The 22,468-nt window shown below is 40.2% G+C and overlaps 1 protein-coding gene across 21 annotated transcripts in view; it reads right to left on the minus strand.

Moving 5' to 3' along the window:
- Positions 1 to 19,913, minus strand: part of MAGI1 (membrane associated guanylate kinase, WW and PDZ domain containing 1) — a 364,494-nt gene extending 344,581 nt beyond the window's left edge. For 12 of the 21 annotated variants that reach the window (XM_075183387.1, XM_075183392.1, XM_075183390.1 and 9 more), the window contains exon 1: positions 19,255 to 19,910. In XM_075183387.1, the coding sequence (XP_075039488.1) occupies positions 19,255 to 19,540 (286 nt within the window). In that variant the 5' untranslated portion in view covers positions 19,541 to 19,910. Of the gene's footprint in view, positions 1 to 19,254 lie in introns of all 21 variants that reach the window. The other 9 variants (XM_075183397.1, XM_075183396.1, XM_075183389.1 and 6 more) reach the window with 3 other exon arrangements.
- Between the last annotated feature and the right edge of the window lie 2,555 nt (positions 19,914 to 22,468).

Genomic DNA, 22,468 nt, shown 5'->3' on the forward strand with positions numbered 1-22,468 from the left:
TCATTGCTTGACGGATCAGCAATAAGATCAGTCTCACAACCTGCTATATATTGTGGGTTATATTCTGATCCAGCCTATTTATTAAGGATTTGTGTTGAATCAAACTGTTGGTACGAAACGAGTCAAACCTGGCACCGGGCTCATTAAGTTTTCCCTCTGTTTATGTCCATGTTTCCTCCTCAATCTGAGATTTGTTACTTTCTTACAAAACACTCTGTCCTGGAACCACACACTCACCTGTAGATTATAATGATATTACAAGTCCCCATTGGCAGTAGGGTCAGGCCAAGCCATGTCATGGAACTTAGAACTTATTTTCTTTTTTTTTATTTTACAGCAAGAGTTATTCTTGTAATACATACGTTTTCAAAATAAAACACCAACAAAAACCTGCTTGTAGGAGATCACACTCAGGTGTGTTCTACTTCATAAGCAAATATTGTCCAGGATTTATTACATGCAGGCTTGCCCGTTGCTGCACATGATTTGCATGTGATGGAGAGGACTCGTCAGACTGGACAAAGCAGTATCTGGACACAGTATCTTGTATCCACTGGCAAAAAACGTTACCAGTATGTTTCACTCATTGCTCCACTCTGCAATCAGGAGATTTTCTATTTCATATTTATCTCTGCAGCCGTCACCCTGGGGAGACTTGTATGAATGCTGTAGCTGTACTTATATTGAATATTTAAGCGTCGTTGCCACAGTTGTGCCGGTATTACCGATTATATCAGTTCTCCCGATTTCAGTAAATTATCATAGAAACTAGTTGTCCTCTTCCATGACCTGTATAAAAACAGATTGACTGTGGCCGTGTGTCTTTTATATCAGTGAAGGACAACCCGAGACACTTTGGACGCCACGTGACGCGGCCCTCTAACCTTTAAAAGAGCCCGCACGTTACCCTTATATTCAGTAAATAAGGTAAAACAATACATTTAATCAAAGAAAGAGACACCTCTAAGTAATAACATATCAGCAAGCATAATACATGTATTAGAAGCTATAATAAACAGAGCAAGAAAGAACTTTTAGTCGCACGTGAAGACTGATATGCAGCAATGGAACTACTTGTTGCCATTAATGCTTTATATCATCATTCTTGATGATTTTTAATATCACTATAATTTACAGTAGTGGGTACATTATCCTACATGCGGTATAAGCGTTAGATAACAACAAAATCTTATACTTGCCGACTCTCCCGGATTGTCCAGGAGAGTCGCAAATTCCGGGGAGGTCATCCTCCCGCATCTACCAACTTCCTAGTGAAGTGGGCAGGATTAAAGCTGCCATGATGTGATTCTTCGGGACGCACGTCATTCCGTGGGGCAGCACGGTGGCTTAGTGGTTAGCACTTCTGCCTCACAGCACTGGGGTCATGAGTTCGATTCCCGACCATGGCCTTGTCTCTGTGGAGTTTGTATGTTCTCCCCGTGTTTGCGTGGGTTTCCTCCGGGTGCTCCGTTTCCTCCCACACTCCAAAAACATACTAATAGGTTAATTGGCTGCTATTAAATTGACCCTAGTCTCTTTCTCTATGTCTGTGTGTGACTGTATGTTAGGGAATTAAGACTGTAAACGCCAATGGGACAAGGACTGATGTGAGCGAGTTCTCTGTACAGCGCTGCGGAATTAGTGGTGCTATATAAATAGCTGATGATGATGATTCCATCACGGTCCGCCACCTCCATTCACACATCCCACCCACCTCTCCTCCGGGAACTCCTGGAGGGGAACGTCAACAAGTTGGCAAGTATGTATAATCCTTACTGGAGAGTTACAGATGCATTAGACAGATCTAGCCTCAGGATGATGCAGTATACAGGTATTCCCTCCACATAGCTGAAAGAGAACAAAACAGGAGTTTGTACAGGCTCTGCACTTGTCATTGTGCCCAGCACAGTGAACAAGACTGCAAGTTCCCCACTGTACTTGGCTCTCAGTAACTCACAGAAAGGTGAAAGGTCCGCAGTTTGAAATCTCATGCATAGAACTGATTTGCAGCTGTTAAGACTGTGCTGGCAAAGACGCTGTTAACATTCTGTATTGTACCAGTGAAGAACTATGAATTAGGATGCGCCGAGTGTCATTATAACATTTCTGAAACAGACATTAGATTTACAGCTGTATTCAAAGAGCATAAGCAGCCAACCCAAGTACACATGTATATTGATATAACGTTTGCACTGAAGGACAAAGTTTACTTCCAGAGTTCCGAGTATTTTTTATTTTTTTTTCACACAGTTTAATATCCGATCTTGCAACACATTAAATTAGAATGACAACTTCTAAAATCAGGGAGGCCTAACCTCAAAATACTTTAAACCGACTACTGAAGTAGTAATTGATTCTGCAGCCACTAAACACATGTTCACAAGACATTCCATGCTGCTGCAAACAAGGCCAGATCAAAAACCAGCGAGTGGCTAAGCTTACGGATCAGCAGTCGCTGCTTGTATGAAATATCTAGCAATGTAAACACTGGAGTGTATGTTTTAGGACTGCAGATTAGAAACGTGATGAGTTGTTGTGTTGCTATAGATGACAGGTGAAAGATGTCTTTGAATTTCTACCAAATCGAACATATTAATTAATGGTGAAAACACATTTGTATTGGGATCCATAGCAACAATCGGACATTAGGGGCCTCATTTAGTTGAGAGCAAATCCAGCTAAAGTTGCGCAAAATTTGAATATAAACCATACCTTGACAACTTTTCCTCATTGGCTTCAGGGAGATCCCGGGGGAGGTGGGTGTCCGGGTACAGGTTTGATAAATCACATCAGTTTGGCCAGTTAAATCAGGTGGCGGGGCTAAGATGATGCAAATTTGTGTCATTAAGCGTCACCCCCCCACCACTTATCTATTGCGAGGGCAAGAACCAGGAGGTTGCCCTGCTCTCCCAGGAGCCCGGGAGGTTTCGCAGAAATGCTTGAGTCTCCCAAACATTCCGGGAGAGTAGGCAACTCTGCGTTAAAGAAAAGCAGCTAATAAATCTCTAGAGACTGAAGTGTCTTTTACATTTCTGTCTCCATTATTGAAGTCATGTTGTCTTACCTGTCAGTCTTTGATTAAATCTTGGTCTCCATGAATATGGCCACCTCCATAGGCATCAATACATGGACATAGGACACAATTTCTGAACTGTGTCATCATGCCACAGATGGTGAAGCCAACCACGTCTTGTACTGGCTCAGCATCAGGGAGAATGCCAGACTCTTCAGGGAGTGAGGGAGATCACCCCTATTTCCGGGAGTCTCCCTGACATTCAGGGAGAGTTGGCAAGTATGGTATAAACAAATCATGTTGTGATGCTAGGGGTGCACATGACATTTTTTTTTTGCATGCAAGGACAATACTTCCAGATTTTGCCTCACACACAAATACTGGGCAGCTTTATTTTTACACTGTGATTCAGAGTTCTGTTGGGACATATCCCTGTCCCAATTCTAACTCTGTTTGTACATTTTAAATTTGTCCAGTCCCTGCAGAGCAATTTGGATTTGCCAAGGTGCAAAATTGTCCCCTCTAGTGTACTTGTTATGAATCGGCAAGACAGAACTCCACAATGACATCACAAAAGGATGGCAAAGATGGGCAAAACTGAATGATGCCGTATAGAATCCTAAGGGATCATTCATACAGAAACTATTTTGTTTTTTTCTACCAACAACCCCCTTCCTCTAGCAAGGGACTTTTTGGGAGAACTCACTCCCACTGTTACTGTAATCCCTACTTGTCCCCTGCAGACAACCAGCAGAAGGGAAAGTGCAAACAGCGCTGTGTTCATTTTTCACAGACACACTACAAGGAGGTGGGGTACGGAATAACGGTGCTGATTGCACCGACAAGACTTACCACAACTTCTTGAGTCCGAACAGCTGCTTCCCCGACGAGGATTCATCACGACCGTTCTGTGAAGCGACTTGAAGCAATCCCGAAGAACGAAGACACCGGCGGGACTGGATGACGTCACCGACGTAGGCGACGATGTTAACGCTGCTCTTAAGGGGGTAATGTAACTATGGGGCCATGTACAATGTACAGTCCTTTGTAAAGTACATTGTACCTGGCCCCATAGTTACAGTAACAGCGTCGCCTATGTCCGTGACGTCATCCAGTCCCGCCGGTGTCTTCGTTCTTCGGGATTGCTTCAAGTCGCTTCACAGAACAGTCGTGATGGATCCTCATTGGGGAAGCAGCCGCCCGGACTCAAGATGTCCTGGCAAGTCTTGTCGGTGTAGTCAGCATCGATATGCTGACTAGCACCACTACAAGGAGCCACAGCTCTGAAATCAACACCTAATGTTGTAAGGCGTTGAGTGGCTATTAATGCATTTCAGAAAAGGAATGTAAAATAAGTTGGGGCATGGACTAATGTTATCGCATAGTGGTGCCATTTTTAGTTGTGCCAGACATGCACCGTGGAAGATCATCTTCCAAACGGCAACTACTGTGCAAATTCTATTCTTAGCTAAACCATGAGGGCTTGAATAATTATATATATATATATATATATATATATATATATATATATATATATATATATATATATGCACTGACATGGCACAACTGCGTTCGTATAGACGCGCTTTTCATTTGTGTAAATGATCCCAACTACCAATGATCACTATGGCGTAAGTTGGACTAATGAGAACGAATATCGGATTGGTTGTTATAGGATACAAAGTTTAGAAATTTCACTCTATGTTCGTAAACACTTTTTTACATGAGGTCTTGAATAAAATAAAAAGAAAAAACTGGCAAGAATATTACACGTGGGAAGAAGCCAGATGGATAAAATTATTCTGTCATTAAAACTTTAAAAAAAAAAAAATAATAACTTCTAAGATAGATTTCTCTACAGAGGATGAACAACCGCCAAACTGCTTTCCGCCATTACCCGTTTACCTTTGTAGCCAATGCAGAACCAGAATGCAGAGGAGCTGCGGCCAATCCAACCAGATATCACATTAGTTATATACCGCCCATAGTTCCAGTCTTGGGGGAACCCCACTGAAGATTATAGAGGGGGGGACCACTATTTAAAGCGAAAGGGGTTGTCCATAGTGGACATGATCTTGAAGGGCAGATACCTACATACAATGAACTTTGTAGGCAGGACCAATATGTGCGAGAAAGCAGCCATTTTGTGGGCAGGACCAATCTGTGCAAGAAAGCTGCCATTTTGTGGGCAGGACCAATCTGTGCGAGAAAGCTGCCATTTTGTGGGCAGGACCAATCTGTGAGAAAGCAGCCATTTTGTGGGCAGGACCAATCTGTATGAGAAAGCAGCCATTTTGTGGGCAGAACCATTTGGCCCTTAATGATGTACCGCTTCCTATGGAACCTTATCGGTTCAATCTCATGAAAACTGGCTCCGCCATTAAAATGGCTGCCTTCACCCAGGGTTGTCAATCAGTACACCATGAATTTCCAATGTTTGTCCTTCAAATATTCAGAAGAGACGATCAAATCAACGTATATCTATTAATAATAATTATATTAAAGTCAATACCATCATGCATTTAATGTTTGTGTAATCAGATAGAAATAACTAAATATTTTAAAATATAATTAAAACAAAAACAAAGTATCTAAATTCCACTATTAAAAAGAAAAATCCTTCTTTTAGATGGGAACAGTAAAAGCACTGGGGAAAATCTTACAATGTGATAAGATCAGATGACTAAAATATGTCTCAATATAATTTAATGAGAATGTTTCTGAGCAGAGGAAAGTGCTTGAGGGCAGGGTCCTCGTGAGCTCAGTGTGCCCCGAGATGCCATTTTCACGCTCATTAGACGATGCTGTATGTTATGTCTCCATTCAGTCTTAGCTTCCCAGGACTGTTGGTTTAGTCCAATCAGATTCCGTGCACTTATCACATGGTGCAGTTTTCTCTGGCTATTTTCACCATGCCCAGAATTGCAAGCATTCCTTAACCCACACACTATATATTATACTGTATATACACACACAAACAAATAGCTTCCCAATGCCATTGGAAGTATATTATAGCACAGACAAAATCTAAGATGCCTAAAAACAGTCCTGACAAACTATGAAACAGACATTCTATGAAAAACGTCTGTTACATGAAAACTGGTATCCGCTGCATCATCTTCTGGCACATTCAGAAGACAGGTAGCCTGCAGCCAAGAGCCTATCATTTTCATATAAAACCACCTTTATTTTAAATAGTCATATTTTACAATATACTTTACTGTATATAGTCACACTGTGTAACATATACAAACACATATACACACACACACAGTCACACACACAAACTTTTTACATACATACATATGTATCATACTTGTCAACTCTCCCGGAATGTCCGGGAGACTCCCGAATTCTGGGCGAGTCTCACGGACTCCTGGGAGAGTATGGAAATCTCCCGCAACTGCCCACTTCCTAGTGAAGTGGGTAGAATTAAATCCAAAATGCAGCGATTCACCAGGAATCGCGGCATTTGGCCCCACCCCCCGCTGTAAAATGACGCGTTTGCAGGGGTGGGGCAAAAATTATGTGCTTTTTGGAGCCCCGTCCCCTGCACACCCACCTGCCCCTGGCAGCTCCCAGATCATACTTGCCATAAGTTGGCAAGTATGATATACATACATATATTTACAGACACACACACTGCAGTTGTTTTGTGATACCAAGCAGCTAACCTGCTAATTTGCATAATAATTTGGCCAATAGCGGCACAGATTGGCCACGTACACATCACGGTGGCTGCATAAAAGCAAATATGGATCTCTGTGCAATACACTTGATGACCATGTGTTTGCAGCTCAAATAGATTGTAGATTTATTTTTCCAAGATTGCAAAAACGTTAATTAAATCATCTATTTGGGACAAGATTACCTTTTTTCCCCCCATAAACTCCCACTGCTTATAGCCCACAAACTGTAGTCATTTTTTTTCCTGGATAAAAATCCAACGCAATCCAACTAAGAACAGATTATATGATTTACACATGAGAACCTAACTATGGCAGAGATGGCATGGTGGCACAGTGGTTAACATCGCTGCCTCCCAGAGCTGGCCCTTGATTCAATTCCAACCAGGGCCCTGACTGTGTAGCGTTTGTATATTCTTCCTGTGTTCACATGGGTTTCCTCTCACAGTCCAGAAATATAATCAGATGGTTGATTTTGGCAGAAGCCAATTAGCCTACTGTGTGCGTTTAGTGTGGAAAAGAAGTCAGATTGTAAGTTCCACTGTGGCATGCACGGATGTAAATGATTGAACATACTCTATAAAGCGTTGCCTATTTTGTTGGTGCTATATGAAAGGTTAATAACAATAACATGGTTGACGTTAGCCATGTTTTGGACATCAGGTCAGAGAATCTGGAAATACAAGTACAATTTTCGTTCACACGATGTAGGTAGTAGATATTTTCCTTAGGCTACATCCATGTAGACATTTTATTCTTGCAGTTTGGAGGAACATGAGTATTGGCAAACTGCAGCATCTAAGACACATCCACACGCCACGAAAAACATGTATAAAATCCATGGAACATAGAAACAGAATTTGACAGCAGATAAGAACCACTTGGCCCATCTAGTCTGCCCATTTTTTAACCTATGGTAACCTCAAACCCTATGTGGTCCTTAGTGCTATGTAAGGATATCCTTATGTCTATCCCAAGCATGTTTTAAATTGCTATACTGTATTATCCTCTACCACCTCTGATGGGAGGCTATTCCACTTATCCACTACCCTTTCGGTGAAGTAATTTTTCCTCAGAACCATTTCCCCCCCCCCCAGTGTCAGTGCATGTCCTCATCTTCTCTTCCTTAGAAGAATGTTTCCCTCCTGTTCAAACCCTTTATATATTTGAACATATATATGCAGGGGTCATCTCCCAAAGCCTTGGTTGACCTCGAAAAATGATGTCTTCCAAAACAGCTTACAAATCGTGGTTCCATACTTCGCTTGTAGATACATCTGTCTTACTGACTGAAATATATACGAAACAACTGCATAAAGAATCACTAATAAAATCATTAAAACAATATGCTGCATATGCATCATGGAAGGGATCAGTTCCGAGTGGGACAGAAGTCTTTGAAGACCGTAGAATAGGTGTATATAGAACCATAGCAGCCTATGGGCAGAGCTGCATAGAGGGTGCAGGATCCAGAGGAAACCATAACTCTACTGGCTGCTCAGTCTAGCAACACATTGATTTATATCAGCAGTAATCAGATGTTTCAGCTTGTGAATATAAAAGAGAATGTTCGGTGTATATAGTTCAGTCACCTGTGTCAGAATGAAAAATAGGTTATTAGGGGATTGTGTTGTACTGGGATGGAGCAGAACTCTGTGGATTTCAAAAATGGAATATAATAGGAAGTGTCTGATAGTAACTGGTAATAGGGAGGGACCAACAATGCTTTACTAATTACTTCAAATTGTTTTTTTGTCTTTTAATACATAATTACACGTCCACACCTCAAGTTACTGTAAACCTGGCGGTTCCGGAGAACAGACTAACCTAGTTTCCAGCCTGCAGTATTGTTGTGTCTGAGATCCTGATTGACACTTCTACTGACAAAATACGAAAGTGTTGAACATTTATGTTTAAAAGGAGCAGAACCCCATGAGGGGCGTACAGCAGAGACTTAGCTTGTTGCCGTTGGGAGAAGTAAATGCTAGCATGGGGAAGGCTTATGAGCATCTGTCAATCATCAGTAGTAGCATCAGCCATGCTTAGAGACACAGCAGAACTGTCAAGCTGTTCCTTATTAGGACACTGTGTGAGCCAGAAGAAGGGATCAGTGATAGGGAAGACGGGGGAAAACTAAGATTAGGGTCCTGACTAGTCAGGATTTCAGCTCGAGGTGTGTGCCTAGTTATGATACCAGGTGAAGGCTTGTTTGTAATCATTAGACCTTTTTCATTGACACTTTGTAGATCTGCCGAGATCCTAGTTAAGGCAACTTTTGACGTGACCAAATTATACAGAAAATATCTGACTTATAGTAACTTTAGTAGAGACATTTATAAGTTTTATACAAATAATACCATATATATTGTGGGCAGCATGTGGCGTAGTGGTTAGCACTTCTGCCTCACAGCACTGGAGTTTAATTCCCAACCATGGCCTTGTCTGTGAGGAGTTTGTATGTTCTCCCCGTGTTTGTGTGGGTTTCCTCCGGGTGCTCCGGTTTCCTCTCACACTCCAAAAACACACTGGTAGGTTAATTGGCTGCTATCAAATTGACCCTAGTCTGTATACACATACATATTTATACACACACACACACACACACACATAGCATGTAGTAAACGCCTCTTCATCCACCAAAAACCTTTATTTAGCGGAGGCCCTAAGTCTCAGAGTTCCGAGACGCCAAAAGAGGTGGTTCCGAGCGGTATGTATTGTATATCTGACAAACAAGGTTCCTCATAAACAGATAGTGGGATCCCGACCCATATGTTGCCCTACTCTGTAATACAAGAGTTTCACTGTTCCCAAAATAAAAAACCCTGAAAATAAGAATTCTCCAAGAATTACTTGCTGGTAACAAAACATACTGGTAGGTTAATTGGCTGCTGTCAATTTGATATTGACCCGTGTGTGTGTGTGTGTGTGTGTTGGGGAATTTAGACTGTAAGCCCCAATGGGGCAGGGACTGATGTGAGTGAGCTCTCTGTACAGCGCTGCGGAATCAGTGGCGCTATATAAATATATTATGATGATGATGATGGTAAAATGAATGTGGGCAGAAGTCATTTTTGTAGATGGTGCCACCAGATAAGATCAATTCTACAGTCTGTCTATCAAGCTGATGATAATCATTATATGACGTCATCCGTTAGTAGACTGAAGACATTTCAAAAGATGGAATCCAAAGTCCAAAAAAGAGACAACTCCATAGGTTAGGCAGGCATACTAACATCACCCGCTTCATGAGGAAGGCAGGAATCGGTTTTGGGGTCTCCCCAATTACATTTTGACTGAACTGACATGGACTGAAATAATCAGCCAATATAAAATGCATGTGTGGTATCAACCAAGTAAATAGGATTAAATAAACGTGCAGAACACCACTACTAGATACACACAATACATAAGTGGAATCTAAAATCCACATAAAAGTATTCAGTTATTGTCACCTGTTAATAATATTGGGCCTGAGTCATTAAGGAGAGCAAAGCATAAAAAAGGAGTAACTCTGCACCTGGGCAAAACCATGTTGCATTGGAGGGGGAGGGAGGGGGGTAAATTTAAAATGTGGGGACAGATTTATAGTTGGGGTAGGGGAACGTCCTAGATCAACTTTAAATTTCAGTGTAAAAATAAAACGATCAAGTATTTTTGTGCTACATGAAAATGCAGCCAGTATTTATCTTATATGCAAAATAAAAAACTAATTTGCACCCCTTGTATTGTAACATGGTTTGTCTGCGATCAAATTTTACTCCTTTTTTTTTGCCTTGCTCTACTTAATGATTCAGGCTCCAAAAATGTATGTAATTTGCTATTATCATAAAAATCTACTGTGCTAAATATTATCAATCAATAAGTTCTTATTGAATCCAGCAGAGCAACTATGTTGCTTTTCAATATACACATAAAGCAATGAACAAATGGGATGACTTTCAGGGGAATTGTGAGGGTACAATAAGGCACGATTATCAGTGACCTGCCAGGAAGAGAAATGATGTCTATAGTACCAGTATCATAGTCTCATTATGTTCTCCCAATACATATCTGCTAAACACAATCTCTCCATGTCCACACAACAATGTGGGGGAGGGCAGAGTTGCTAAGCGACCTTATCTTTGGCTGCTGGACTCTACCCATTGGCTGATCAGTGTTTATCATGTTGGGGGAAGCTACAGTCACATTACCTTAATGAAATAATGGGGGGGGGGGGGGGGGGATATCATTGGATTGTTTGTGTTCTGCGCCTAAATATTGACGTTTGCCTAAAATTACTCTAAATATCTCATGTGACAAAGGTTAAACAGGATTTAAAAGTAATTTAGAGGCATTTGCCCAAAGATAACTTAAAACTATATAATTCTTTGAAAATCTCTGCATCATAAACTATGGTGTTGTATGAATCTGTATTGCTGTGACTCATGTATAGGATTCAATACAAGGAGACAAAACTAAACGGTGTTTATATTTCCGAAGTTTTCAATGCTTCCAAAAAGCTTAAATTCTACCTAACAAAATTATTTATCTTCCCTCCTTCAAGCATAACCGCACTCCCTTAGCTGCCACATTTGCAAGTAAGGTGGTAGTTGATTAAGATTTATTTTGTAGCCATTTCATAATCATTTATTTATATAGCACCACTATAATTCCGCAGCGCTTTACAGAGAACTCACTCACATCAGTCCCTGCCCCATTGGGGCTTACAGTCTAATTTCCCTAACATACACACACACAGACAGACAGACAGACATGGAGAGACTAGGGTCAGCTTGAAAGCAGCCAATTAACCTACTAGTATGTTTTTGGAGTGTGGGAGGAAACCGGAGCACCCGGAGGAAACCCACGCAAACACAGGGAGAACATACAAACTCCACACAGAAAAGGCCATGGTCAGGAATCGAACTCATGACTCCAGTGCTGTGAGGCAGAAGTGCTAACCACTGAGCCACTGTGCTGGACTTCCTGGTTATAGCTATTAGAAAATCACTAGACCATTTCAGCGTACACAAACACTCAAGGGAAGACCAATGAGCACACACACAATATAACAACAGTACAGTGTTTGTTGTGTCATTCTTAATGTATTATGTATTGTTTATATGTCAACCCTGACTGTGATACATGCCAACAGGTTCTTATACACATATTCTATATTATTTATTACTTCTTATAAATCATGATTCGACTTGTTTCTGATTTAAACTGTAGCACTTGTTACTTGTGGTTTCTTTATAACATCAGAATTATTATATAATTTACTTGAATAAGAAGCCATCTGTGAAATATTGGAGTCAATAACTGTATTACAACATAGTCAGTCAGACACTTTTATGATACAGACCCAAGGTTCACTTCACAGTTATACCTTGTGACCGCTGGACTTTCCAAGGGCAGTGATCTGGAAATTTATACTTTTAAAAAATGAACTTGTTATTAAAAATGAATTGTCTGAAATTGGGCTAAACAGCAGATTCTCAAATAGGGTGGAGTTCTTATTAGATTAAGCTGTTTTAACTCTTTCATTTCTATTTCATTGACTTGCTGGGTTTTGTAGTTCCACAACAGCTAGACAACCACAGGGTTGCGTACCACTGGCACAGTTTACCACCTGCAATTGAACTGAAAGTTTTCTCTTCATTGCTGTGAGTCACTTGCCTGTAGCAACTAATCAGATTCTAGGGCCTGATTCATTAAGGATCTTAACTTGAGAAACTTCTTATTTCAGTCTCCTGGACAAAACCATGTTACATTGCAAGGGGTGCAAATTAGTATTCTGTTTTGCACATAAGTTAAATACCGACTGTTTTTTCATGTAGCACACAAATACTTGATAGCTTATTTGTACACTGAAATTTAAAGTTGATATTTGTGTGCTACATGAAAAAACAGTCAGTATTTACCTTATGTGCAAAACAGAATACTAAGTTGCACCCCTTGCATTGTAACATGGTTTTGTCCAGGAGACTGAAATAAGAAGTTTCTCAAGTTAAGATCCTTAATGAATCAGGCCCTAGAATCTGATTAGTTGCTACAGGCAACATGTCCACTTTTTCAAACCCACTGCTTGATAGAGTTACCCCTATGAGAGCTTCGGAATCATCTGTGTTTTTCTGGCTGGAAAATTTCAGGGTCTTCAAACTTTAAAAACTTTTTTCCCTTTTTTTTTTAAAATGTTTAATTTCAGTTCACCAGTAGTATTTGCTTTTACCGTTTTGTAGATACGCACAATGCTGATAAATTAACCTTTAATGAAAGCTGCGAGTTTCTGGTCTCAGCTCAGTTTCACACAGGATTTTTTTCTTTTTTTAGGCTTGCTCCAGTTCCTGTTCAAAGTCTAGCCTGCGAACACTGATATGAAATGCCCTTTTCACCTGTTAAGGGGTGTGTTTCATCCAATATCACATTCCAGCTCTAGAAAGGTCTCTCAAGTTCTATTCACACCAAGCAATCCCAGCACTTGGAAAGATGAGCCGAATATACATCCAGTAGCGATGTGATACAAGCCAGATATGATGTCATCAAAGAATGTGAACCAAAAACGGACAACGAGAAAATAATGACATTTAATTAGTGAGCCAAGAATACAATTATTCTTCAGTCTCACTTGGGACTTTCATTCCTTCTCAGTCAGTTACATCAATACACATATATATTTTTAATTTTTTTTTAAAAGAGTTTCATGAAGAGGTTGTGGCCAATACAGAACTACCATTGTTAGCAGTTCAATCCCCAGAGAATCATGCAAGATCAGGAGAAGTGAATTAGTTTTGAATTCTCCCAAACGCACAAGAGACCACATCAAAAGACCTGAACTACAGACTGAGACTTGTAAACCACAAAAAAAAACGGCTTCCAAAAAACACAAGCCAATATCTGCATAGATTTATCTTATAACTCACTACAAAAATCACAGCTGATACAAATCTTGCTTATTCCAGGCTCACATTCCTTTATATATATTTTTAAAATAAAATATGAATTACATTATATTCCCCAATTTCAGCCAAAGTCTAGCAGATGTATTGCAAGAACAGCTCAGAAACAGAAGCCCACACAACACATTAAAACTCTTCAATTTTAGACTCCAGGGCCCCCCAGAAATTCAAATCTGGTAACAAAGTAACAGCTCGGCACCTAGGTCTATTCTGTGTCATTATACTGAGAGATCAGTGTTTCAAAGTCCGCTCAACCTGAAATACAAGCTGATCTACAGAGAAAGGGCAAATTGTAAACGCTCACAGATATAGGAGTAAAAGTTCCCATACCATGACAGAATTTAAGATATTTGACATATTTACTTTTGTTGTATAGCTTAAGGCAATTTATTTAAGGTTGTGCTCTTCTATAAGTCACTTAATGGCTTCTTGAAATGTCCTACAATAGCCATAAAGCAATATTTAAGCATCCTAAGTATTTAACTTTACTGTAAAACAGGAGACATCAGAGATATTTCCTGTGCTTATTCCAAAAACGTTTGCTAGTGCCATCCTCATAATTCTCTATGGGGACAGCAAAATACGGCAATTTATCAGCAGTTTCTTCCCTATAGTAGGGATCCCTATATTTCTCCCTGTACGATCTACTGTTTGTACTTGTACGGCACTGCGGAAATCTTGTGGCGCCTTAAAAATAAAGGACAATAATAATAGTGAAAGCGCAGCCTAGTAGGGATCAAATGATCCCTCCACAGTACACTCCTCTGCTCCGTCCCTCATGTATTTGCATCATACACATTTGTAGTGAATAGCCCGGGACAGAATCGGAAAATATACTCTTTGTCCGCTGTGATACAAAGATATAACACTATACGCAAGGCTTAATAAATTGCTCCGTTACGATATTTCTTATCACTGCGAATGGCAGTGATAAAAGCTGTTGGTTAACGAGCTAAAATTGTGAAGGGTCTTAAATAGACCCTAAAACATCTGCAGTTATAACTGTCCGTGAAAATATGACATGTACATTTGTGGATGTATCTAACAAGTCGCTCGTGTACCACGATACATTATAAGATGCTCAGAGGTATAACTTCCTTTCAATATAATGTATTTATTGATTTATTTTGCAGGCCACTGTGTCATGTTAGTAAATATGTATTTGGTGTTGATTATTGGCCTGTGTCAGAGCGGATCTCAGTAGGTGGGCGTAAAAATATTGATACAGCTGTATTGAGAGCAGCTTGAGGGCATTTCTGATAGGGGGCCCAGCTTTCTCCGTCTACACCCTTTCCCCAATACACTTTGCAAACCCAGCTCTATGCGGAGTACAAAAGCTGATTTATCACACTGGGTTAAGTTGGAAATCAGCAATCACTATTAAATCGCATATATACATACACTAGCAGATATATGTGAAATAATGTACCTGCAAATTATATGGAATTATAGGGCAGCACTGTGGCTTAGTGGTTAGCACTTCTGCCTCACAACACTGGAGTCATGAGTTCAATTCCCAACCCAACTGTGTGGAGTTTGTATGTTCTCCCTGTGTTTGCGTGGTTTTCCTACGAGTGCTCCGGTTTCCTCCCACACTCCAAAAACATACTAATAGGTTAATTGGCTGCTATAAAAAAAAATTGACCCTAGTGTGTGTGTCTCTGTGTGTATGTTAGGGAATTTAGACTGTAAGCTCCAATGGGGCAGGGACTGATGTGAATGAGTTCTCTGTACAGCGCTGCAGGATCAGTGGCGCTATATAAATAAATGGTGATGATGATGATGAATTATATGTGTGATAATAAACACCATACTTTGAATTATAAGGATATTAGAATTCAGTAGGGTGTTCGGTGACAATATAAAGGCACAAAGCTGCAGGCTGAACGTTTTTACGCAGGTCAAGGGAATCTAAGGTGACTTGTTATACCTGTTATAATTAATGGCTGGGGGAGGGGAGGTATCACAGTGGCTAGCATTGTTTTCTTGTAGTGCCAAGGCCTGGGGTTTAATGCCAACCAAGGTACCATATGCATATCTTCTCCCTCTGTTCACGTGGGTTACTTCCAGAGGGTCTGGTCCCCCCAAAGCTCCAATATAACAATGGCTGGTGTGTGCCAGAATAGACAATAATCCATTTACAACCTCCCTGCAGAATATGTTGTCACTATATAAAGTGTTATAATGCACAAGTTTTCCTAATGAATATTGACATGACTATATTGCAAATCACCAGTTATAACTTATTATATGTCACTTATAAGCGATGACATCAGGACTCACCACTTCTACTCAATTATTGACAGAATGTCATACATAGATAAACACCAGTTATGTATTATAAGAATAGTAAAATCACGTAGGAGTTTTATGACCACAAAACAGGCTGTTTGGTTTTATATAGTCCATAAAGTGATTATCATTAAAAATGTAAGGCTGCCAATATCTTTTTTTATGTTATATTAGTATCCATAATAAATTCTTAGGTGGTGACAATACTCCACGTTGTTGATCCAGGAATTTACCCAAACACAGCATTACCTGAGATACAAAACAATCAGCTATGATTGAAAAAATATTTTCAAACTTATACAAATATACAATTAATTTATCATCAATTTTTGGAATCTTTTGACCCGTACTGGTCAACCTGTCTAGTTTACCCAATGGTTGTAAACCAGGCACTGTTTTCTTAAGCCTAATGAATGAGATAGTATAGGAGGTGTAGAAGTGTTAATTACATGGGAGTTAAGACACTCTAGGTGTGAAAGGTACTTAGCTGTTCCTAAGGAGACGGATATCAGAACCAGTCTGATAGACCTCTCTATTAGCGATACGATTAATAACATAAATAAAATTACAAACCCATAAGCATTTGTATAAGCGGCAATGAACAAACTATTTAACAAATTTTACACAACTTTAAGTTTAAAGTTTAAAACAAACCTCGCAATTTATAAAACCTAATACCTAGGCCCTTCATTAAGCTTTTCTACTAAAGGAATTATTATTATTTTAACATCTGGGTGTTCAGCCTCATTGCCGAACATCCAGAGGTGTTTCCAATTTGGCTACACACGAGTGCATTTTCAGTCGGAAGCTATACAAAACAGATTTTCAATTATTTCCAACCATCATCATCATCATTTATTTATAAAGCGCCACTAATTCCGCAGCGCTGTACAGAGAACTCACTCACATCAGTCCCTGCCCCATTGGAGCTTACAATCTAAATATCCTAACACACACAGACATAGAGAGAGACTAAGGTCAATTTGATAGCAGCCAATTAACCTACTAGTATGTTTTTGGAGTGTGGGAGGAAACCGGAGCACCTGGAGGAAACCCACGCAAACACGGGGAGAACATACAAACTCCACACAGATAAGGCCATGGTCGGGAATTGAACTCATGACCCCAGTGCTGTGAGGCAGAAGTGCTAACCAGTAAGCCACTGTGCTGCCCATATTTTTGGTCATCAGCACAAACAGTCAGTTCAGGTGCAATCATCACACGTGGAAAGCTTAATTCTGTAGGACCCAATCCAAAAAAATGGATTTCTAATACGTATAGGGTAGGCCAATGTGATTCTTTTTGTTTTTTTCAAAACTAAAAATTGTACCATCCTCTAGTAAAGTATATATATGTAACACGATGTTGTGAGGTAGCTCATTTCCTAACTGGTATAACTAAATAAAAATACTTATAAACTAAAATATTTTGCTTTACAAGTTCTGGCCCAACACGTCCTGTGTCAAACACTTTAGAACTTCTGAAAGAGGCACGGCGGCACGGTGGTTAGTATTGCTGCCTCACATCACTGGGACCATATGTTGTAATCTGACCAGGAATCTATGCGGTGTTGGCATGTTCTACACGTGTTTGCATGGGCTTACTCCGGTTTCCACCCACTGTCCAAAAACATACTGGTATGTTAATTGGCTTCTGATGAAACTAACCCTTGTGTTTGTATGTCTGACGTTAATAATTAAATGGTCACCATAAAGCATTGTGGAATGTGTCGGTGTTATAAAAAAATAAAGATTAATAATAATAATAGCTGAAGTGTAACCTGATGTAATCAAGGCAAGATATTTTGCTGGAAATAAAATAGATATATAATAGAGTAACTTCACATTGCACAGAGCCACTAAGCACTTCATTATAAACTGGTTTAAACACAGAAAGAGTGCAAGCTCTTGCAACCAGTTTTTAAAACACCATCTTTGTTCACCACTGCAAAGTACATTGATTCTTTAGAAATCTCTCTCACAAAGTGCCCATGGTCAAGACAGAAAAAGACGTATGGGTGAAATACACCGGTTAAAAGTGGTTAATTTTATGGCGATACATAATCCGTTTCTGGATGTCCCCAAGCCTGACTGAATACTATCTCTGCGTGACTCATTTGCAATGGGTGGATGGTAACAGGTGAGCTCACTCCCCAATGTGTGTAACACAAATATTGACACAAAAAAAAAAACAACTTTTGTACTACATCAAGGTAAACAGATCACATGTCCACAATGCCAGCAGCCTAATTTCCACCTAAAATGTTATTTATAGTTAATTATCAGGATGTTATTAAATAGATCACAGAATAAAATAATTAAAATCACAACTGTCTCCCCCAAGAAAGCAAAGACTTTACTAAGAGGCAGTGACACTGAAGATATATATATATATATATATATATATATATATATATATATAAATAATGTTATATATGAATGATAAACCATAGCAAAAAAATCAATACAATCATCCATTCATGAAACTTTTTTCTGATTTTCCTACCAAAACACATGTGCAACGATAGCGAACACCTTTGTTTTTTTGGGATGACACTTTACATTGCGAAACATTACCAAGCATTCAGCAGATATTACTAATACAGACTGTGAAGTGTGAAATAATAAGTATTCCCTAGTAATGACTGGCAGTCCAGCTGCTGATGCAGACATACATTCCCCTCAGCTCCCTGTCACAGCTAACCCAATGTGTGTATCTCTCACCTGAAAGTGAAATATACACTTTACTCAGAGCAGAGTGCAGGACACACTACTGTAATAAACCAGAGGTGCAGGAGACAGTGGAATGCTCAACATGCCTGTTGTACAGTAATTAACATTACATGGCAGCAAAGCATTCACAGGAAGGTTTCATCTATCCACATTAAAACTAATAATATGTTGTACACACACATATATATATATATATATATATATATATATATACACACACACACATACTTTTTAAGTATGCAAAGCAAGCTTTATGGAAGTCAAAGGAGAGTTAACCAGGTTTAATTTTAATAGAGTATTCAGTAGAAACTAGTGGCCATGATATGATATATGTATATACATATATATATATATATATATATATACACATTATTTTAAAGTATGCAAAGTAAGCTTTATGGAAGTCAAAGCAGAGTTAACCAGGTTTAATTTTAATAGAGTATTCAGTAGAAACTACTGGCCATGATCATATATATATATATATATATATATATATATATATATATATATATATATATATATAGTCCAGTAGTGATAGCAGGTACAGTATCTTAGACCACTGAAGCATGAAGGACAAGGACTGAGTCTCTTACCTTGTCTGACAGCTGTGATCGGGACAGGTTCCCCGCAGCTCCTGACCATGTCCAGCACGTCGTATCTGGGTAATCCTGAGACCGGCACCCCGGCCACCTCCAGCAGCAGCTCCCCCGCCTGCAGCTTCCCATCGCTGGAGTCCTCCACCTCCCCCAGATAGAGGAACTCTCCGTCCTCCGCTCCCCCCCGCACCGGCAGGCAGAGCTCCCCCCCGGAGCCCCGGCTCACCGTGCACTGGTGCACCCGGCTCGTCCAGTGGTTCTTCTTCTGGATGACTTTGGCCATAGTGGTGAGCAGCAGCCGGCTAGAGCCGAGTGTCCCCCTCCCCGGGCCGGCAGCAGCTGGTGCATAGAACAAGTGTCAGCGGTAACTTTCTCCCCACAGCCAGGTGACAGCTCCCACTCAGGTCATCACTGGGTAACTTTGTATCCAGCCCTCTATCTATCTATCCCCAGCAGGCAGAGCCACCCCCCAGCACTCAGCCATCCTGTAACATCCACAAAGTTCCCCCCAGTAATCCAGATCCTGCGGCTGGAGATAGGAAGCGATTTGTATCAACTGTTTCCTCGCTGCGACTTCCTCACTCGCTGCTGCCAGGCAGCGGCTCCTTTAAAGAGATACAAAAAGGTTCACTTCATTCCATCCCGTCCCAGCGTTCCGAACACAGCGGTTGAAACTCGCACGCATGCGCTCAGGGCTCCTACCTCTCCCTCCCTCCCCGCACACACACTCATACACCACCCTCCCCTCCAGGACAGAGCACACAGAGCTGCTAGGTCCTAGAGCAGATAGGTGCCCAAGGTCCCAGGTCAATGTGTGGGAGAGGAGAGGGTTTGTATTGACTTATTTTTTTTTCCTTGAGGGGTGATAGCCAGCAATTTATCAAAATAATTACTGCAGATGGGAAATAAGAAAGTGTTGAAAAATATCACCTTTTGGATAAATTATTAAAGGGACAATCATTTTACTAATAGACCATCAGGGATAGTGCCAGAGGCTGATTAAGAATAAGAACCCACGGGGTCTTAGGTAAGAAACTAGATTGCCCACCCCATCCCGTTCATTTGTAAACAACCATATAAAAATGGGAAATCCGGGCCCCTCAGTGCCCATTGGGCAATAGGCTGCTTAATGGATGACCCAGGCTAGAAGCCACTGCCACAGGCCCGATTTTTCCTTTTCACAGCCCTATGCAATGGACTTTTATACTAAATACACTAAATTATATTTAAAGATGACCCAAATTTCCCCACACTGTTCCCCTGGCAATCCCTTTCTTATTAGTTTGTTTAGCATTGCTCCTCACAGTGACTATTGAGGGAAACTATCAATATTATGAGCTTCTGAGCAAAGCAGTGCACTAGGCCCCTACCCACACAACCACTCACAGGACTAAAAATGTAAATTATCGATATAATTAAGTTTATATTTATTGTTACCTGCAAATAAAAAGACAATGTTTAAACATTATAAAAATCATGCTGTACTACAGAGATTAATCCAGATAAACGTTTTTTTTTATTATAAACTAAATTATTATAAACTATAATAATAATATATGTGTGTGTATATTCATATACACAGTATAAACACACATTTGTACATACCATACACACATATATGACAAAAAATAACATAATTTACAATTTCTTGCTAAGTGAAAAAGAAAATATCCAACAATGGTAAAATGTTCACAATAATCACCAAATCTGTACAACTCTTACCTCGCTGCTGTATCCAGGGGAGGAGGTTTCAAAGAGCTACATATAGGGGCATATTCAATTGCTGGCGTTACTGCCTAAAGTAACGCGGAACGCACAATATTACCGTCATTACGGTACATTTCACGCTGGATTTCAGCTCGCGGCTCAGGGAGCTGCGAGCTGAAATCTGGCTTAGTATTACCGTAATAACGGTAATACTTTTTCCGCGGAGGAAAACGCCAACAATTGAATATTCCCCATAGTTTCCTCACAGTCCTTCACAATCGCTGTGGTGGGAACTGTTGAAGTGGGGATAAAAAAAAAAGTCATAAATGGCCAACATACCCATAACACCACTTTATATTCCATCAAACCTAACTAAATGCCCCTTGTATGCTCATCAGATCTCTCCATATGCCCCTTACATCCACATCAGCTGTGATGACACCATACCCGGCATTCAGTGCGAGCGCAGCATGGAGGAGGGGAACGGAGGCAGCCGGATCGCCAGCGCATGACAGCAAAAAGGTACTTTTTTTTCTAAATTACTTCAGCACCCTGCCTATGGGGCCCCCTTACGCATTGGGCCCCCGTGCAGATACCCAGCATGGCCAATGGGGAGGACAGCCCTGGAAACTGTCAGTGATCATCTCTGTATGTATAACATTATTACAGAAAAACAGCAATTATTTAGCTTTCTGCATTCTGGCATTTTAGTCTCCCAATACCAGGGGCTAGATTTACTAAGCTGCGGGTTTGAAAAAGTGGGATGTTGCCTATAGCAACCAATCAGATTATAGCTTTCATTTATTTAGTACTTTCTATAAAATGACAGCTAGAATCTGATTGGTTGCTATAGGCAACATCCCCACTTTTTCAAACCCGCAGCTTAGTAAATCTAGCCCCAGGTTTCTAGACAAGAGACCCCAACCTTAGCTTAATATCTTGTTTGACGCACGCTGTTCTTACTTCCACAGCAAATGACTTGACTCGTTCCATGGCATTGAGAGGGTTAAAACAAGGTATGTTTGGTGTGTTGTAGACAAACCCATTTGGAACGGGAAGAATGCTGCGCTGTTGTTTTCAAACCGGGTTTGTTGCTAAGTGTCATTTTATATAGACTTTAACTTTGGTTATTTTCCCAGGCTGAGTAATCTTATTCTTTGCAGAGTGTTCTCTGCAAGAATATCTGTAGCACGGGTGAGTTTACCTTGTTTGTGTTACCAGCTATTATAGTTATAAATCAATTTAATACCATAAGGATAAAACACAAACACACTTAGGCCTAACTTGGTTTGTTTACTCTGCTGTGTGCACGGTTGCCTGGCAACCAACTATAAAAAGGCCTTAGGCCACGTGAGATGACACCATACATAGCATCTGACCACCTACTCTCACCAATACCTTGTTGTTTAAAATAATCATCAAAATGAGTGTATTCCACAATAATGACAAGAAGGCAACACTGATAGGAATATAGAAGTTACTATCACAACATAAAGAGCACCCT

Source organism: Mixophyes fleayi, chromosome 8, assembly GCF_038048845.1.
Source record: "Mixophyes fleayi isolate aMixFle1 chromosome 8, aMixFle1.hap1, whole genome shotgun sequence".
NCBI lineage: Eukaryota > Metazoa > Chordata > Amphibia > Anura > Limnodynastidae > Mixophyes > Mixophyes fleayi.